General features: G+C 43.2%; 1 protein-coding gene across 1 annotated transcript in view; it reads right to left on the bottom strand.

The window, feature by feature from the left end:
- LOC118382784 (protein Dok-7-like) overlaps positions 1–22,500 on the bottom strand; it is a 72,805-nt gene that overhangs the window by 33,490 nt on the left and 16,815 nt on the right. Inside the window, 2 exon segments of the mRNA XM_052465070.1 lie at positions 17,317–17,517; positions 21,105–21,155. Of these exon segments, the coding sequence (XP_052321030.1) occupies positions 17,317–17,517; positions 21,105–21,155 (252 nt within the window).

Genomic DNA, 22,500 nt, shown 5'->3' with positions numbered 1-22,500 from the left:
ATTCTCTGTAATTATTATTACGTGATTAAACTCCTTAATCATGTAACTGTAATTAACTAGGAAGTCGGGGCACCAAGGGAAAATATTCAGATTACAAAGTTATAATTTTCCTAATACAACTTTCAGATATTTTAATATCTGATCAATTAGTCTTCTTAATTAATGAATGATTCTTTAGCTCACGTTAGTCTCATTCCGAACGTCGTAAATTGTTGGTTATGGTGGCTTGGTGGACAATAGACTGAAAAGGGGTGAAAGATAAAAGACACTACAGAGTTGATAAATATAACAATTGAAATGCTAATCCTTTGCACATGAACACTCACTCATTCGGGAACAACTGCAAATCAATATATATATTTACGCTCAGTGTGTCACGTGATCTCTGTTGGAATGTCTTTCTTTCTGTTGGAAGTTCATCTGCCCATCTTTCGTGGCTAGAATGGATACTTCAGAGTCCCATTCAGAAATGTTGTATTAGAATAGATGTTTCGGGCGGTTGTCGGTCTTCGCGTTCAGTGATTCCCGAATTCCTAGCTGCAGACTAGTAATTAATATCAAAGACTTGTTCTTATTCTGTCGGTATCGATAGTCTAAGAGTTTAACCACGTGGGATGGTTAAAAGATTCAGCAATCTACTCAAACCCTTATTTCCCTCTGTGATCGAGGTACTGGTCTGGTCTCAAACCTTGGCCCTCTCGTAATTGAGGTAAGATGGTCTGGTCTCCAACCTTGGCCCTCTCGTTATCGAGGTAAGCTGGTCTGAAGTGGGAACACCCAGGTGGATTTTTTTATTCGGAATATGGAAAAGGCCTGTTCCCATGATGCCAGGATCTGTCTGTGGCTCTGGGGAGGGGCCAAGAACTTAGTGAAACTTTAAACAGAAATACCATTCTCTCACATTAACATCATTACATAGCATCACATCATTTCACAAATAGTTTCATAATTAGACAGTTGTCCTTGGTCCTGACAGGACAGGCCGTTACGGTAAAGACAGTTGTCATTGGTCCTCAAACAGGCCCATTACGGTAGAGACAGTTGTAGAGACAGTTTTGGTCCTGACAGGCTTGTTACGGTAAAGACAGGTCTGTTACGGTAAAGACAGTTGTCATTGGTCCTGACAGGCCTGTTACGGTAAAGACAGTTGTCATTGGTCCTGACAGGCCTGTTACGGTAAAGACAGTTGTCATTGGTCCTGACAGGCCTGTTACGGTAAAGACAGTTGTCATTGGTCCTGACAGGCCTGTTACGGTAGAGACAGGCCTGTTACGGTAAAGACAGGCCTGTTACGGTAAAGACAGTTGTCATTGGTCCTGACAGGCCTGTTACGGTAGAGACAGTTGTCATTGGTCCTGACAGGCCTGTTACGGTAGAGACAGGCCTGTTACGGTAGAGACAGGCCTGTTACGGTAGAGACAGTTGTCATTGGTCCTGACAGGCCTGTTACGGTAGAGACAGGCCTGTTACGGTAGAGACAGGCCTGTTACGGTAGAGACAGTTGTACATTGTCCTGAGAGGCCTGTATACGGTACTGAGACAGTTGTCTTTGGTCCTGAGAGGCCAACTATACTGTAAATACAGTTGTCTTTGGTCCTGAGATACCAAAGACAGTTGTCTACTGAGATCCTGACTAGGCCTGTTACTCTGAGATAAAGACAGTTGTCTTTGGATACCAACTAGGCCTGTTGCGGTAAAGACTGTCATTGAGATACCTGACTAGGCCTGTTAGATACCAACAGTTGTACTGTACTCTGAGATACCATACTGTACTCTGAGATACCACTAGACAGTTGTCTGGTCCTGACAGGCCTGTTACTGTAAAGACAGTTGTCACTGACAGGCCCGTTACGGTAAAGACTGTTGTCATTGGTCCTGACAGGCCTGTTGAGATACCAGACAGTTGTCATTGGATACCAACTGACAGGCCTGTTGAGATACCAACTGTTACAGTTGTCATTGGATACTGACAGGCCTGTTCGGTAAAGACAGGCCTGTTACTGTACTGACAGTTGACACAAGCACATAATTACTCATTCATTTTGTACAATAATTAGATGTAAACTCATACCAGACTCCTGTATAAACAGCGTTATGGCAATGTGGCCAAATTGTCTCTCATGAGTTTCACCACATTGTACCAAACGGACCAGTTACTAAGCTGGATACCAACTATCTTTAGACCTTCTCCAGAACACAACTATACTGTTCGGATACCAGTTCTGTGAGGTGGAAGATACCCTTTGTTTTCTCTGAGATACCAACTATACTGTACTCTGAGATACCAACTATACTGTACTCTGAGACTGTACTCTGAGATACTCAACTATACTGTAGTCTGATACCATGACAGGACTTCTCCTCCAGATACATTTACTGACCTGAGATGGCAGCAGCCTATACTAGGAGAGACAGAGGGAGGGGAAAGTGATACTGTACCCAAAGATACAAACTATACTGTACTGAGATACCAACTATACTGTACTGAGATACCAACTATACTGTACTGAGATACCAACTATACTGTACTGAGATACCAACTATACTGTACTGAGATACCAACTATACTGTACTGAGATACCAACTATACTGTACTCTGAGATACCAACTGTACTGTACTGAGATACCAACTATACTGTACTGAGATACCAACTACACTGTACTGAGATACCAACTATACTGTACTGAGATACCAACTATACTGTACTGAGATACCAACTATACTGTACTGGGATACCAACTATACTGTACTGAGATACCAACTATACTGTACTGAGATACCAACTATACTGTACTGAGATACCAACTATACTGTACTATACTGAGATACCAACCATACTGTACTGAGATACCAACTATACTGTACTGAGATACCAACTATACTGTACTGAGATACCAACTATACTGTACTGAGATACCAACTATACTGTACTGAGATACCAACTACACTGAGATACCAACTACACTGTACTGAGATACCAACTATACTGTACTGAAATACCAACTATACTGTACTCTGAGATACCAACTATACTGTACTGAGATACCAACTATACTGTACTGAGATACCAACTATACTGTACTGAGATACCAACTACACTGAGATACCAACTACACTGTACTGAAATACCAACTATACTGTACTCTGAGATACCAACTATACTGTACTGAGATACCAACTATACTGTACTGAGATACCAACTATACTGTACTGAGATACCAACTATACTGTACTGAGATACCAACTATACTGTACTGAGATACCAACTATACTGTACTGAGATACCAACTATACTGTACTGAGATACCAACTATACTGTACTGAGATACCAACTATACTGTACTGAAATACCAACTATACTGTACTGAAATAACAACTATACTGTACTCTGAGATACCAACTATACTGTACTCTGAGATACCAACTGTACTGTACTGAGATACCAACTATCCTGTACTGAGATACCAACTACACTGTACTGAGATACCAACTATACTGTACTGAGATACCAACTATACTGTACTCTGAGATACCAACTGTACTGTACTGAGATACCAACTGTACTGTACTGAGATACCAACTGTACTGTACTGAGATACCAACTACACTGTACTGAGATACCAACTACACTGTACTGAGATACCAACTATACTGTACTGAGATACCAACTATACTGTACTGAGATACCAACTATACTGTACTGAGATACCAACTATACTGTACTGAGATACCAACTATACTGTACTGAGATACCAACTATACTGTACTCTGAGATACCAACTATACTGTACTGAGATACCAACTATCCTGTACTGAGATACCAACTACACTGTACTGAGATACCAACTATACTGTACTGAGATACCAACTATACTGTACTCTGAGATACCAACTGTACTGTACTGAGATACCAACTATACTGTACTGAGATACCAACTATACTGCACTGAGATACCAACTACACTGAGATACCAACTACACTGTACTGAGATACCAACTACACTGTACTGAGATACCAACTATACTGTACTGAGATACCAACTATACTGTACTGAGATACCAACTATACTGTACTGAGATACCAACTATACTGTACTGAGATACCAACTATACTGTACTCTGAGATACCAACTATACTGTACTCTGAGATACCAACTATACTGTACTGAGATACCAACTATACTGTACTGAGATACCAACTATACTGTACTGAGATACCAACTATACTGTACTGAGATACCAACTATACTGTACTGAGATACCAACTATACTGTAATGAGATACCAACTATACTGTACTGAGATACCAACTATACTGCACTGAGATACCAACTACACTGAGATACCAACTACACTGTACTGAGATACCAACTACACTGTACTGAGATACCAACTATACTGTACTGAGATACCAACTATACTGCACTGAGATACCAACTACACTGAGATACCAACTACACTGTACTGAGATACCAACTATACTGTACTGAGATACCAACTACACTGTACTGAGATACCAACTACACTGTACTGAGATACCAACTACACTGTACTGAGATACCAACTACACTGTACTGAGATACCAACTACACTGTACTGAGATACCAACTATACTGTACTGAGATACCAACTACACTGTACTGAGATACCAACTACACTGTACTGAGATACCAACTACACTGTACTGAGATACCAACTACACTGTACTGAGATACCAACTACACTGTACTGAGATATCAACTATACTGTACTGAGATACCAACTATACTGTACTCTGAGATACCAACTATACTGTACTGAGATACCAACTATACTGTACTGAGATACCAACCATACTGTACTCTGAGATACCAACTATACTGTACTGAGATACCAACTATACTGAGATACCAACTATACTGAGATACCAACTATACTGTACTGAGATACCAACTATACTGTACTGAGATACCAACTATACTGTACTGAGATACCAACTATACTGTACTGAGATACCAACTATACTGTACTGAGATACCAACTATACTGTACTGAGATACCAACTATACTGTACTGAGATACCAACTATACTGTACTGAGATACCAACTATACTGAGATACCAACCATACTGTACTCTGAGATACCAACCATACTGTACTGAGATACCAACTATACTGTACTGAGATACCAACTATACTGAGATACCAACTATACTGTACTCTGAGATACCAACTATACTGTACTCTGAGATACCAACTATACTGTACTGAGATACCAACTATACTGTACTCTGAGATACCAACTATACTGTACTCTGAGATACCAACTATACTGTACTGTACTCTGAGATACCAACTATACTGTACTGAGATACCAACTATACTGTACTCTGAGATACCAACTATACTGTACTCTGAGATACCAACTATACTGTACTCTGAGATACCAACTATACTGTACTCTGAGATACCAACTATACTGTACTCTGAGATACCAACTATACTGTACTCTGAGATACCAACTATACTGTACTGAGATACCAACTATACTGTACTCTGAGATACCAACTATACTGTACTCTGAGATACCAACTATACTGTACTGAGATACCAACTATACTGAGATACCAACTATACTGAGATACCAACTATACTGAGATACCAACTATACTGAGATACCAACCATACTGAGATACCAACCATACTGAGATACCAACCATACTGAGATACCAACCATACTGTACTCTGAGATACCAACTATACTGTACTGAGATACCAACTATACTGTACTGAGATACCAACTATACTGTACTGAGATACCAACTATACTGTACTGAGATACCAACTATACTGTACTGAGATACCAACTATACTGTACTGAGATACCAACTATACTGTACTGAGATACCAACTATACTGTACTGAGATACCAACTATACTGTACTGAGATACCAACTATACTGTACTGAGATACCAACTATACTGAGATACCAACTATACTGCACTGAGATACCTACTGCACTGAGATACCAACTATACTGAGATACCAACTATACTGAGATACCAACTATACTGAGATACCAACTATACTGTACTCTGAGATACCAACTATACTGTACTGAGATACCAACTATACTGAGATACCAACTATACTGAGATACCAACCATACTGTACTCTGAGATACCAACTATACTGAGATACCAACTATACTGAGATACCAACCATACTGTACTCTGAGATACCAACTATACTGAGATACCAACTATACTATACTGAGATACCAACTATACTGAGGATACCAGCTATGCTGAGGATACCAGCTATACTGAGATACCAACTATACTGGATACCAACTATACTGTACTCTGAGATACCAACTATACTGTACTCTGAGATACCAACTATACTGTACTCTGAGATACCAACTATACTGTACTGAGATACCAACTATACTGTACTGAGATACCAACTATACTGTACTGAGATACCAACTATACTGTACTGAGATACCAACTATACTGAGATACCAACTATACTATACTGAGATACCAACTATACTGCACTGAGATACCAACTATACTGGGATACCAACTATACTGAGATACCAACTATACTGAGATACCAACCATACTGTACTCTGAGATACCAACTATACTGAGATAAACTATACTGAGATACCAACTATACTGAGATACCAACCATACTGTACTCTGAGATACCAACTATACTGAGATACCAACTATACTGAGATACCAACTATACTGAGATACCAACTATACTGAGATACCAACCATACTGTACTCTGAGATACCAACTATACTGAGATACCAACTATACTGAGATACCAACTATACTATACTGGATACCAACTATACTGAGATACCAACTATACTGGGATACCAACTATACTGAGGATACCAACTATACTGAGATACCAACTATACTGTACTCTGAGATACCAACTATACTGTACTGAGATACCAACTATACTGTACTGAGATACCAACTATACTGTACTGAGATACCAACTATACTGTACTCTGAGATACCAACTATACTGTACTCTGAGATACCAACTATACTGTACTCTGAGATACCAACTATACTGTACTCTGAGATACCAACTATACTGTACTCTGAGATACCAACTATGCTGTACTGAGATACCAACTATACTGTACTGAGATACCAACTATACTGTACTGAGATACCAACTATACTGTACTGAGATACCAACTATACTATACTGAGATACCAACTATACTGAGGATACCAACTATACTGAGATACCAGCTATGCTGAGATACCAACTATACTGAGATACCAACTATACTGTACTCTGAGATACCAACTATACTGTACTCTGAGATACCAACTATACTGTACTGAGATACCAACTATACTGTACTGAGATACCAACTATACTGTACTGAGATACCAACTATACTGTACTGAGATACCAACTATACTGTACTGAGATACCAACTATACTGTACTGGATACCAACTATACTGTACTGAGATACCATCTATACTGTACTGAGATACCAACTATACTGTACTGAGATACCAACTATACTGTACTGAGATACCAACTATACTGAGATACCAACTATACTATACTGAGATACCAACTATACTGCACTGAGATACCAACTATACTGAGATACCAACTATACTGAGATACCAACTATGCTGGATACCAACTATACTGAGATACCAACTATACTGTACTGAGATACCAACTATACTGCACTGGATACCAGCTATGCTGAGATACCAACTATGCTGAGATACCAACTATGCTGAGGATACCAACTATACTGAGATACCAACTATACTGAGATACCAACTATACTGTACTGAGATACCAACTACACTGTACTGAGATACCAACTATACTGAGATACCAACTATACTATACTGAGATACCAACCATACTGTACTCTGAGATACCAACTATACTGAGATACCAACTATACTGAGATACCAACTATACTATACTGAGATACCAACTATACTGAGATACCAGCTATACTGAGATACCAACTATACTGAGATACCAACTATACTGAGATACCAACTATACTGAGATACCAACTATACTGAGATACCAACTATACTGTACTGAGATACCAACTATACTGTACTGAGATACCAACTATACTGTACTCTGAGATACCAACTATACTGTACTCTGAGATACCAACTATACTGTACTCTGAGATACCAACTATACTGTACTCTGAGATACCAACTATACTGTACTGAGATACCAACTATACTGTACTGAGATACCAACTATACTGTACTGAGATACCAACTATACTGTACTGAGATACCAACTATACTGTACTGAGGATACCAACTATACTGAGATACCAACTATACTATACTGAGATACCAACTATACTGCACTGAGATACCAACTATACTGAGATACCAACTATACTGTACTCTGAGATACCAACTATACTGTACTGAGATACCAACTACACTGTACTGAGATACCAACTATACTGAGATACCAACTATACTGAGATACCAACTATACTGTACTCTGAGATACCAACTATACTGTACTGAGATACCAACTATACTGAGATAAACTATACTGAGATACCAACTATGCTGAGATACCAACCATACTGAGATACCAACCATACTGTACTCTGAGATACCCACTATACTGAGATACCAACTATACTGAGATACCAACTATACTGAGATACCAACTATACTGAGATACCAACCATACTGTACTCTGAGATACCAACTATACTGAGATACCAACTATACTGAGATACCAACTATACTATGCTGAGGATACCAACTATACTATACTGAGATACCAACTATACTGAGATACCAACTATACTGAGATACCAACTATACTGAGATACCAACTATACTGTACTCTGAGATACCAACTATACTGTACTGAGATACCAACTATACTGTACTGAGATACCAACTATACTGTACTGAGATACCAACTATACTGTACTCTGAGATACCAACTATACTGTACTCTGAGATACCAACTATACTGTACTCTGAGATACCAACTATACTGTACTCTGAGATACCAACTATACTGTACTCTGAGATACCAACTATACTGTACTCTGAGATACCAACTGTACTGTACTCTGAGATACCAACTATACTGTACTCTTGAGATACCAACTATAATGTACTCTTGAGATACCAACTACACTGTACTGAGATACCAACTATACTGTACTGAGATACCAACTATACTGTACTGAGATACCAACTACACTGAGATACCAACTACACTGTACTGAGATACCAACTATACTGTACTGAGATACCAACTACACTGTACTGAGATACCAACTACACTGTACTGAGATACCAACTACACTGTACTGAGATACCAACTACACTGTACTGAGATACCAACTATACTGTACTCTGAGATACCAACTATACTGTACTCTGAGATACCAACTATACTGTACTCTGAGATACCAACTATACTGTACTGAGATACCAACCATACTGTACTCTGAGATACCAACTATACTGAGATACCAACTATACTGTACTGAGATACCAACTATACTGAGATACCAACTATACTGTACTCTGAGATACCAACTATACTGTACTGAGATACCAACTATACTGTACTGAGATACCAACTATACTGTACTGAGATACCAACTATACTGTACTGAGATACCAACTATACTGTACTGAGATACCAACTATACTGTACTGAGATACCAACTATACTGTACTGAGATACCAACTATACTGTACTGAGATACCAACTATACTGTACTGAGATACCAACTATACTGTACTGAGATACCAACTATACTGTACTGAGATACCAACTATACTGTACTGAGATACCAACTATACTGAGATACCAACCATACTGTACTCTGAGATACCAACCATACTGTACTGAGATACCAACTATACTGTACTGAGATACCAACTATACTGTACTGAGATACCAACTATACTGAGGATACCAACTATACTGTACTCTGAGATACCAACTATACTGTACTCTGAGATACCAACTATACTGCACTGAGATACCAACTATACTGTACTCTGAGATACCAACTATACTGTACTCTGAGATACCAACTATACTGTACTGAGATACCAACTATACTGTACTGAGATACCAACTATACTGTACTCTGAGATACCAACTATACTGTACTCTGAGATACCAACCATACTGTACTGAGATACCAACTATACTGTACTGAGATACCAACTATACTGAGATACCAACTATACTGTACTCTGAGGATACCAACTATACTGTACTCTGAGATACCAACTATACTGTACTCTGAGATACCAACTATACTGTACTCTGAGATACCAACTATACTGCACTGAGATACCAACTATACTGCACTGAGATACCAACTATACTGTACTCTGAGATACCAACTATACTGTACTGAGATACCAACTATACTGTACTGAGATACCAACTATACTGTACTGAGATACCAACTATACTGAGATACCAACTATACTGAGATACCAACTATACTGAGATACCAACTATACTGAGATACCAACTATACTGAGATACCAGCTATACTGAGATACCAACTATACTGAGGATACCAACTATGCTGAGATACCAACTATACTGTACTCTGGGATACCAACTATACTGTACTGAGATACCAACTATACTGTACTGAGATACCAACTATACTGTACTGAGATACCAACTATACTGTACTGAGATACCAACTATACTGTACTGAGATACCAACTATACTGTACTGAGATACCAACTATACTGTACTGAGATACCAACTATACTGTACTGAGATACCAACTATACTGTACTGAGATACCAACTATACTGAGATACCAACTATACTATACTGAGATACCAACTATACTGCACTGAGATACCTACTGCACTGAGATACCAACTATATTGAGATACCAACTATACTGAGATACCAACTATACTGAGATACCAACTATACTGTACTCTGAGATACCAACTATACTGTACTGAGATACCAACTATACTGAGATAAACTATACTGAGATACCAACTATACTGAGATACCAACCATACTGTACTCTGAGATACCAACTATACTGAGATACCAACTATACTGAGATACCAACCATACTGTACTCTGAGATACCAACTATACTGAGATACCAACTATACTGAGATACCAACTATACTATACTGAGATACCAACTATACTGAGATACCAACTATACTGAGATACCAACTATACTGAGATACCAACTATACTGTACTGAGATACCAACTATACTGTACTGAGATACCAACTATACTGTACTCTGAGATACCAACTATACTGTACTCTGAGATACCAACTATACTGTACTCTGAGATACCAACTATACTGTACTGAGATACCAACTATGCTGAGATACCAACTATACTGAGATACCAGCTATACTGAGATACCAACTATACTATACTGAGATACCAACTATACTGCACTGAGATACCAACTATACTGAGATACCAACTATACTGAGATACCAACTATACTGAGATACCAGCTATACTGAGATACCAACTATACTGAGATACCAACTATACTGTACTCTGAGATACCAACTATACTGTACTGAGATACCAACTATACTGAGATAAACTATACTGAGATACCAACTATACTGAGATACCAACCATACTGTACTCTGAGATACCAACTATACTGAGATACCAACTATACTGAGATACCAACTATACTGAGATACCAACTATACTGAGATACCAACCATACTGTACTCTGAGATACCAACTATACTGAGATACCAACTATACTGAGATACCAACTATACCAGCTATGCTGAGATACCAACTATACTGAGATACCAACTATACTGAGATACCAACTATACTGAGATACCAACTATACTGAGATACCAACTATACTGTACTCTGAGATACCAACTATACTGTACTGAGATACCAACTATACTGTACTGAGATACCAACTATACTGTACTCTGAGATACCAACTATACTGTACTCTGAGATACCAACTATACTGTACTCTGAGATACCAACTATACTGTACTGTACTCTGAGATACCAACTATACTGTACTCTGAGATACCAACTATACTGTACTCTGAGATACCAACTATACTGTACTCTGAGATACCAACTATACTGTACTCTGAGATACCAACTATACTGTACTGAGATACCAACTATACTGTACTGTACTCTGAGATACCAACTATACTGTACTGAGATACCAACTATACTGAGATACCAACTATACTGAGATACCAACTATACTGAGATACCAACTATACTGAGATACCAACTATACTGAGATACCAACTATACTGACATACCAACTATACTGTACTCTGAGATACCAACTATACTGTACTGAGATACCAACTATACTGTACTGAGATACCAACTATACTGTACTCTGAGATACCAACTATACTGTACTGAGATACCAACTATACTGTACTGAGATACCAACTATACTGTACTGAGATACCAACTATACTGTACTGAGATACCAACTATACTGTACTGAGATACCAACTATACTGTACTGAGATACCATCTATACTGTACTGAGATACCAACTATACTGAGATACCAACTATACTATACTGAGATACCAACTATACTGCACTGAGATACCAACTATACTGAGATACCAACTATACTGAGATACCAACTATACTGAGATACCAACTATACTGTACTGAGATACCAACTATACTGAGATACCAACTATACTGAGATACCAACTATACTGAGATACCAACCATACTGTACTCTGAGATACCAACTATACTGAGATACCAACTATACTGAGATACCAACTATACTGAGATACCAACTATACTGGGATACCAACTATACTGAGATACCACTATACTGAGATACCAACTATACTGTACTCTGAGATAAACTATACTGTACTGTACTCTGAGATACCAACTACACTGTACTGAAATACCAACTATACTGTACTCTGAGATACCAACTATACTGTACTGTACTCTGAGATACCAACTATACTGTACTCTGAGATACCAACTATACTGTACTCTGAGATACCAACTATACTGTACTCTGAGATACCAACTATACTGTACTGAAATACCAACTATACTGTACTGAAATACCAACTATACTGTACTCTGAGATACCAACTATACTGTACTGTACTCTGAGATACCAACTATACTGTACTCTGAGATACCAACTATACTGTACTGAGATACCAACTATACTGAGATACCAACTATACTATACTGAGATACCAACTATACTGAGATACCAACTATACTGTACTCTGAGGATACCAACTATACTGTACTGAGATACCAACTACACTGTACTGAGATACCAACTATACTGAGATACCAACTATACTGAGATACCAACTATACTGTACTCTGAGATACCAACTATACTGTACTGAGATACCAACTATACTGAGATAAACTATACTGAGATACCAAATATGCTGAGATACCAACCATACTGTACTCTGAGATACCAACTATACTGAGATACCAACTATACTGAGATACCAACCATACTGTACTCTGAGATACCAACTATACTGAGATACCACTATACTGAGATACCAACTATACTATACTGAGGATACCAACTATACTATACTGAGATACCAACTATACTGAGATACCAACTATACTGAGATACCAACTATACTGAGATACCAACTATACTGTACTCTGAGATACCAACTATACTGTACTGAGATACCAACTATACTGTACTGAGATACCAACTATACTGTACTCTGAGATACCAACTATACTGTACTCTGAGATACCAACTATACTGTACTCTGAGATACCAACTATACTGTACTCTGAGATACCAACTATACTGTACTGAGATACCAACTATACTGAGATACCAACTATACTGAGATACCAACTATACTGAGATACCAACTATACTGAGATACCAACTATACTGAGATACCAACTATACTGTACTCTGAGATACCAACTATACTGTACTGAGATACCAACTATACTGTACTGAGATACCAACTATACTGTACTCTGAGATACCAACTATACTGTACTCTGAGATACCAACTATACTGTACTCTGAGATACCAACTATACTGTACTCTGAGATACCAACTATACTGTACTCTGAGATACCAACTATACTGTACTCTGAGATACCAACTATACTGTACTGAGATACCAACTATACTGTACTGAGATACCAACTATACTGTACTGAGATACCAACTATACTGAGATACCAACTATACTGAGATACCAACTATACTGAGATACCAACTATACTGAGATACCAACTATACTATACTGAGATACCAACTATACTGCACTGAGATACCAACTATACTGCACTGAGATACCAACTATACTGAGATACCAACTATACTGAGATACCAACTATACTGTACTCTGAGATACCAACTATACTGAGATACCAACTATACTGAGATACCAACTATACTGTACTCTGAGATACCAACTACACTGTACTGAGATACCAACTATACTGAGATACCAACTATACTATACTGAGATACCAACTATACTGTACTGAGATACCAACTATACTGAGATACCAACTATACTGAGATACCAACTATACTGAGATACCAACTATACTGAGATACCAACTATACTGAGATACCAACTATACTGCACTGAGATACCAACTATACTGAGATACCAACTATACTGAGATACCAACTATACTGAGGATACCAACTATGCTGAGATACCAACTATACTGTACTCTGAGATACCAACTATACTGAGATACCAACTATACTGAGATACCAACTATACTGAGATACCAACTATACTGAGATACCAACTATACTGTACTGAGATACCAACTATACTGAGATACCAACTATACTGAGATACCAACTATACTGTACTGAGATACCAACTATACTGCACTGAGATACCAACTATACTGCACTGAGATACCAACTATACTGGATACCAACTATACTGAGATACCAACTATACTGTACTCTGAGATACCAACTATACTGAGATACCAACTATGCTGAGATACCAACTATGCTGAGATACCAACTATACTGAGGATACCAACTATACTGAGATACCAACTATACTGAGGATACCAACTATGCTGAGATACCAACTATACTGAGATACCAACTATACTGAGATACCAACTATACTGTACTCTGAGATACCAACTATACTGTACTGAGATACCAACTATACTGTACTGAGATACCAACTATACTGTACTGAGATACCAACTATACTGAGATACCAACTATACTGAGATACCAACTATACTGAGGATACCAACTATACTGAGATACCAACTATACTGTACTCGGAGATACCAACTATACTGAGATACCAACTATACTGAGATACCAACTATACTGAGATACCAACTATACTGAGATACCAACTATACTGAGATACCAACTATACTGAGATACCAACTATACTGTACTCTGAGATACCAACTATACTGTACTGAGATACCAACTATACTGAGATACCAACTATACTGAGATACCAACTATACTGAGATACCAACTATACTGCACTGAGATACCAACTATACTGCACTGAGATACCAACTATACTGCACTGAGATACCAACTATACTGCACTGAGATACCAACTATACTGAGATACCAACTATACTGAGATACCAACTATACTGAGATACCAACTATACTGTACTCTGAGATACCAACTATACTGAGATACCAACTATACTGAGATACCAACTATACTGAGATACCAACTATACTGAGATACCAACTATACTGAGATACCAACTATACTGAGATACCAACTATACTGAGATACCAACTATACTGAGATACCAACTATACTGAGATACCAACTATACTGTACTCTGAGATACCAACTATACTGTACTGAGATACCAACTATACTGTACTGAGATACCAACTATACTGTACTGAGATACCAACTATACTGTACTGAGATACCAACTATACTGTACTCTGAGATACCAACTATACTGTACTCTGAGATACCAACTATACTGTACTCTGAGATACCAACTATACTGTACTGTACTGTACTCTGAGATACCAACTATACTGTACTGAGATACTAACTATACTGTACTGTACTCTGAGATACCAACTATACTGTACTCTCAGATACCAACTATACTGTACTGTACTGTGAGATACCAACCAACCACAAAATACTGTCATTTGGGGAGAAGAGAGAACAATAGATAGACAGGGACAATGTACTGCTGGGATGGAACAAAAGCCTGCACACCTCGAATTCTCCAGGACCAGAGATGGAGGCCACAGACCTGGTGAACTGTCACTATGGAAATATGGAAATGTTTTAGAATTCAAAACAATTCCATTGAACTGTTCTTAAAACTAGCTAACCCGTTGACACAGTGAGTTCCATTCTCAAAAGTAGTGCACGATATAGGGAACAGGGTGCCATAGGGCTCTGGTCTAAAGTAGTGCACTATATAGGGAATAGGGTGCCATAGGGCTCTGGTCTAAAGTAGTGCACTATATAGGGAATAGGGTGCCATAGGGCTCTGGTCTAAAGTAGTGCACTATATAGGGAACAGGGTGCCATAGGGCTCTGGTCTAAAGTAGTGTACTACATAGGGAATAGGGTGCCATAGGGCTCTGGTCTAAAGTAGTGCACTATATAGGGAATAGGGTGACATAAGGTTCTGGTCTAAAGTAGTGTACTACACAGGGAATAGGGTGCCATAGGGCTCTGGTCTAAAGTAGTGCACTATATAGGGAATAGGGTGCCATAGGGCTCTGGTCTAAAGTAGTGCACTATATAGGGAATAGGGTGACATAAGGTTCTGGTCTAAAGTAGTGCACTACATAGGGTTCCATAGGGCTCTTGTCGAAAGTAGTGCACTATATAGGGAATAGGGTACCATAGGGCTCTGGTCTAAAGAAGTGCACTATATAGGGAATAGGGTACCATAGGGCTCTGGTCTAAAGTAGTGCACTATATAGGGAATAGGGTTCCATAGGGCTCTGGTCTAAAGTAGTGCACTACATAGGGAATAGTGCACTATATAGGGAATAGGGTGCCATAGGGCTCTGGTCTAAAGTACTGCACGACATAGGGAATAGGGTACCATAGGGCTCTGATCTAAAGTACTGCACGACATAGGGAATAGTGCACTACATAGGGAATAGGGTACCATAGGGCTCTGGTCTAAAGTAGTGCACTAGGGAAAATGGTGCCATTTGGGACACGGTCCCGTTGTGGTTCCATACTCACAGTATCCACATCTAGTGCCGCCCTCAAACACAAAGCCGTTGGGCACGTCGCCATAGCGACGCAGGTCTGACAGCTTCCACTGGCCAATCACGGCCGGGGGGAGGTCCCTAGTGAGGACCAGTAGGTTGTTGCACAGGTGCAGGGAGGCGGGACCACTCTCTAGCTTAGTTCCTGGCTGAACGCCTACACTGAACCTGTGGACTGGTTGAGAGAGAGAGAGCAAGAGAGGGAGGGAGAGAAGGAGGAAGGGGGATAGAGAGAGAGGGGGATGGAGAGTGAGAGAGAGAGTAAGGGGAGAGAGAGAGAGAGAGAGAGAGAGGGGAGAGAGAGGGAGGGAGAGCGAGAGTGGGGGAGGGGGAGAGGAGGGAGGGAGAGCGAGAGTGGGGGAAGCAGGAGAGAGGGGAGGGAGAGGGGGAGCAGGAGAGGGGGGGGGGGGGGAGGGAGAGAGAGAGTAAGGGGGGAGAGAGAGAGAGGGGGAGGGAGAGAGAGAGAGAGGGGGAGGGAGAGTGAGAGAGAGAGTAAGGGGGAGAGAGAGAGAGGGGAGGAGGGGAGAGAGAGAGAGAGAAGGGAGAGAGAGAGAGAGGGGAGGAGAGAGAGAGAAGGGAGAGGGAGAGAGAGGGGGGGAGAGAGAGAGAGAGGAGAGGGGAGAGAGAGAGAGAGAGGGGAGGGAGAGAGAGAGAGAGAGGGGGAGAGAGAGAGAGAGAGAGGGAGAGAGAGAGAGAGAGAGAGAGAGAGAGAGAGAGAGAGAGAGGGGAGGGAGAGAGAGAGGGGAGAGAGGAGAAGGGGAAGAGGGAGAGAGAGAGAGGGGGGAGGGAGAGCGAGAGTGGGGGGAGGGGGAGAGAGAAGGCGGATGGAGACAGAGAGTAAGGGGAGAGAGAGAGGGGGAGGGAGAGAGAGAGGGGGAGGGAGAGAGAGAGAGAGAGTAAGGGGAAGAGGGAGAGCGAGAGTGGGGAGAGGGGGAGAGAGAAGGCGGATGGAGAGAGAGAGTAAGGGGAGAGAGAGAGAGGGGAGGGAGAGTGAGAGAGATTAATTATTATTCAAACTAAGCTAAAGGCAGAGAGCCACTGTCACACACCATGAGTTCTGTATCAATCAGAGACATAATGAAGGTACAGTACATACACACAGCATATACAGTACATACACACAGAGCATAAGTCTAGGACAGTATACACATTCACACAGTACATAAGTCTAGGACAGTATACAGTACACACACACAGTACATAAGTCTAGGACAGTATACAGTACATACACACAGAGCATACGTCTAGGACAGTATACACACATAAGGCTTGATGCCAGTATTAATGATGAAACGCTCTCTGTTGTGCTCTGTGTTACAGACACACACTGATAACACACACACACACACACACACACACACACACACACACACACATCACACCTACCTTCACAGTCTGTATCACAGCCTACCTTCTCCAGTCTGTATCACAGCCTACCTTCTCCAGTCTGTATCACAGCCTACCTTCTCCAGTCTGTATCACAGCCTACCTTCTCCAGTCTGTATCACAGCCTCACAGCCTACCTTCTCCTCCCAGTCTGTCCCATCTGTACAGCCTACCTTCTCCCAGTCTGTATCTGTATCACAGCCTACCTTCTCCCAGTCTGTATCTCAGCCTACCTTCTCCCAGTCTGTATCTCAGCCTACCTTCTCCCAGTCTGTATCTCAGCCTACCTTCTCCCAGTCTGTATCTCAGCCTACCTTCTCCCAGTCTGTATCTCAGCCTACCTTCTCCCAGTCTGTATCTCAGCCTACCTTCTCCCAGTCTGTATCTCAGCCTACCTTCTCCCAGTCTGTATCTCAGCCTACCTTCTCCCAGTCTGTATCTCAGCCTACCTTCTCCCAGTCTGTATCTCAGCCTACCTTCTCCCAGTCTGTATCTCAGCCTACCTTCTCCCAGTCTGTATCTCAGCCTACCTTCTCCCAGTCTGTATCCAGCCTACCTTCTCCCAGTTCTCCCAGTCTGTATCTCAGCCTACCTTCTCCCAGTCTGTATCTCAGCCTACCTTCTCCCAGTCTGTATCTCAGCCTACCTTCTCCCAGTCTGTATCTCAGCCTACCTTCTCCCAGTCTGTATCTCAGCCTACCTTCTCCCAGTCTGTATCTCAGCCTACCTTCTCTGCCCCCTTCAGTCTGTATCACAGCCAGCCTACCTTCTCCCAGTCTGTCTGTCCCCATCTGTATCTCAGCCTACCTTCTCCCAGTCTGTATCTCAGCCAGCCTACCTTCTCCCAGTCTGTATCTCAGCCTCGTCCCAGCCCCCCCTCCAGCCTACCTTCTCCCAGTCTGTATCTCAGCCCCCCTCCCCTCCACCCCTACCTTCTCCCAGTCTGTATCTCAGCCCTAGCGTACCTTCAGCCTCCCAGTCTGTATCTCAGCCCCCCCTCCCCTCCACCCTTCTTCTCCCAGTCTGTATCTCAGCCTAGCCCACCTTCTCCCAGTCTGTATCTCAGCCCCTTCTCCCAGTCTGTATCTCAGCCTACCTTCTCCCAGTCTGTATCTCTGTATCTCCCAGTCTGTATCTCAGCCTAGCGTCCCATGCCCCCCCTTCTCCCACCTTCTCTGTATCCATGCCCCCCCTCCCCTACACCCTACCTTCTCCCAGTCTGTATCCAGCCTCCTTCTCCCAGTCTGTATCTCAGCCTACCTTCTCCCAGTCTGTATCTCAGCCTAGCGTCCCATGCCTCCCAGTCCCCTCCACCCTACCTATCTCCCAGTCTGTATCTCCCAGTCTGTATCCTAGTCCCCATCCTCAGCCCCTTCTCCCTCCACCCTACCTTCTCCCAGTCTGTATCTCAGCCTCCCCCCCTCCCCTCCACCCTACCTTCTCCCAGTCTGTATCCCAGTCCCCTCCCCCCTACCTTCTCCCAGTCTGTATCTCAGCCTCAGCCCCCACTCCTCCACCCTACCTTCTCCCAGCTGTATCTAGCGTCCCATGCCCCCCTCCCCTCCACCCTACCTTCTCCCAGTCTGTATCTCAGCCTAGCGTCTCCCATGCCCCCCTCCCTCCCCTCCACCCTACCTTCTCCCAGTCTGTATCTCAGCCTAGCGTCCCCATGCCCCCCTCCCCCTACCTTCTCCCAGTCTGTATCTCAGCCTAGCGTCCCATGCCCCCCTCCCCTCCACCCTACCTTCTCCCAGTCTGTATCTCATCTCAGCCTACCTTCTCCCAGTCTGTATCTCAGCCTAGCGTCCCCATGCCCCCCCCCCTCCACCCTACCTTCTCCCAGTCTGTATCTCAGCCTAGCGTCCCATGCCCCCCCTCCCCTCCACCCTACCTTCTCCCAGTCTGTATCTCAGCCTAGCGTCCCATGCCCCCCCTCCCCCTACCTTCTCCCAGTCTGTATCTCAGCCTACCTTCTCCCAGTCTCAGTATCTCAGCCTCCACCCCTACCTTCTCCCGTCTGTATCCATGTCCCATGCCCGCCCCCCTCCCTCCACCCTACCTTCCCAGTCTGTATCTCAGCCCTTCTCCCACACCCTACCTTCTCCCAGTCTGTATCTCAGCCTACCCCCCCTCCCCTCCACCCTACCTTCTCCCAGTCTGTATCTCAGCCTAGCGTCCCCTGCCCCCCCCCTCCCCTCCACCCTACCTTCTCCCAGTCTGTATCTCAGCCTAGCTGTATCCCATGCCCCCCCTCCCCTCCACCCTACCTTCTCCCAGTCTGTATCTCAGCCTAGCGTCCCATGCCCCCCCCCCTCCACCCTACCTTCTCCCAGTCTGTATCTCAGCCCGTCCCATGCCCCCCCCCCTCCACCCTACCTTCTCCCAGGCTGTATCTCAGCCTAGCGTCCCATGCTCGCCCCCCCTCCCCTCCACCCTACCTTCTCCCAGGCTGTATCTCAGCCTAGCGTCCCATGCCCCCTCCACCCTACCTTCTCTCCCAGGTCTGTATCTCAGCCTAGCGTCCCATCTCCCCCCCTCCCCTCCACCCTACCTTCTCCCCTGTATCTCAGCCTAGCGTCCCATGCCCCCCCCCCTCCCCTCCACCCTACCTTCTCCCAGTCTGTTTCTCAGCCTAGCGTCCCATGCCCCCCCTCCCCTCCACCCTACCTTCTCCCAGTCTGTATCTCAGCCTAGCGTCCCATGCCCCCCCCCCTCCACCCTACCTTCTCCCAGGCTGTATCTCCCTACCTCCCCCTACCTTCTCCCAGGTCTGTATCTCAGCCTAGCGTCCCATCCACCCTACCTTCTCCCAGGCTGTATCTCAGCCCTCCCCCTACCTTCTCCCAGGTCTGTATCTCAGCCTAGCGTCCCCATGCCCCCCTCCCCTCCACCCTACCTTCTCCCAGTCTGTATCTCAGCCTAGCGTCTCCCATGTCCCCCCCCCCTCCACCCTACCTTCTCCCAGTCTGTATCTCAGCCTCAGCGTCCCATGCCCCCCTCCCCTCCACCCTACCTTCTCCCAGGTCTGTATCTCAGCCTAGCGTCCCATGCCCCCCTCCCCTCCACCCTACCTTCTCCCAGGCTGTATCTCAGCCTAGCGTCCCCATGCCCCCCTCCCCTCCACCCTACCTTCTCCCAGTCTGTATCTCAGCCTAGCGCCCCCCTCCCCTCCACCCTACCTTCTCCCATCTGCCCCCCTCCCCTCCACCCTACCTTCTCCCCTGTATCTCCCAGCGTCCCCATGCCTCCCCCCTCCCCTCCACCCTACCTTCTCCCAGTCTGTATCTCAGCCTAGCGTCCCATGCCCCCTCCCCTCCCCCCCCCCTCCACCCTACCTTCTCCCAGTCTGTATCTCAGCCTAGCGTCCCATGCCCCCCTCCCCTCCACCCTACCTTCTCCCAGGCTGTATCTCAGCCTAGCGTCCCATGCCCCCCCCCTCCCCTCCACCCTACCTTCTCCCAGGCTGTATCTCAGCCTAGCGTCCCATGCCCCCCCTCCCCTCCACCCTACCTTCTCCCAGGCTGTATCTCAGCCTAGCGTCCCATGCCCCCCTCCCCTCCACCCTACCTTCTCCCAGTCTGTATCTCAGCCCTAGCGTCCCATGCCCCCCTCCCCTCCACCCTACCTTCTCCCAGGTCTGTATCTCAGCCTAGCGTCCCATGCCCCCCTCCCCTCCACCCTACCTTCTCCCAGTCTGTATCTCAGCCTAGCGTCCCCATGCCCCCCTCCCCTCCACCCTACCTTCTCCCAGGCTGTATCTCAGCCTAGCGTC

The sequence above is a fragment of the Oncorhynchus keta genome, chromosome 16 (assembly GCF_023373465.1).
Source record: "Oncorhynchus keta strain PuntledgeMale-10-30-2019 chromosome 16, Oket_V2, whole genome shotgun sequence".
NCBI classification, from domain to species: Eukaryota; Metazoa; Chordata; class Actinopteri; order Salmoniformes; family Salmonidae; genus Oncorhynchus; species Oncorhynchus keta.
This window is presented reverse-complemented; position numbering and strand designations above follow the sequence as displayed.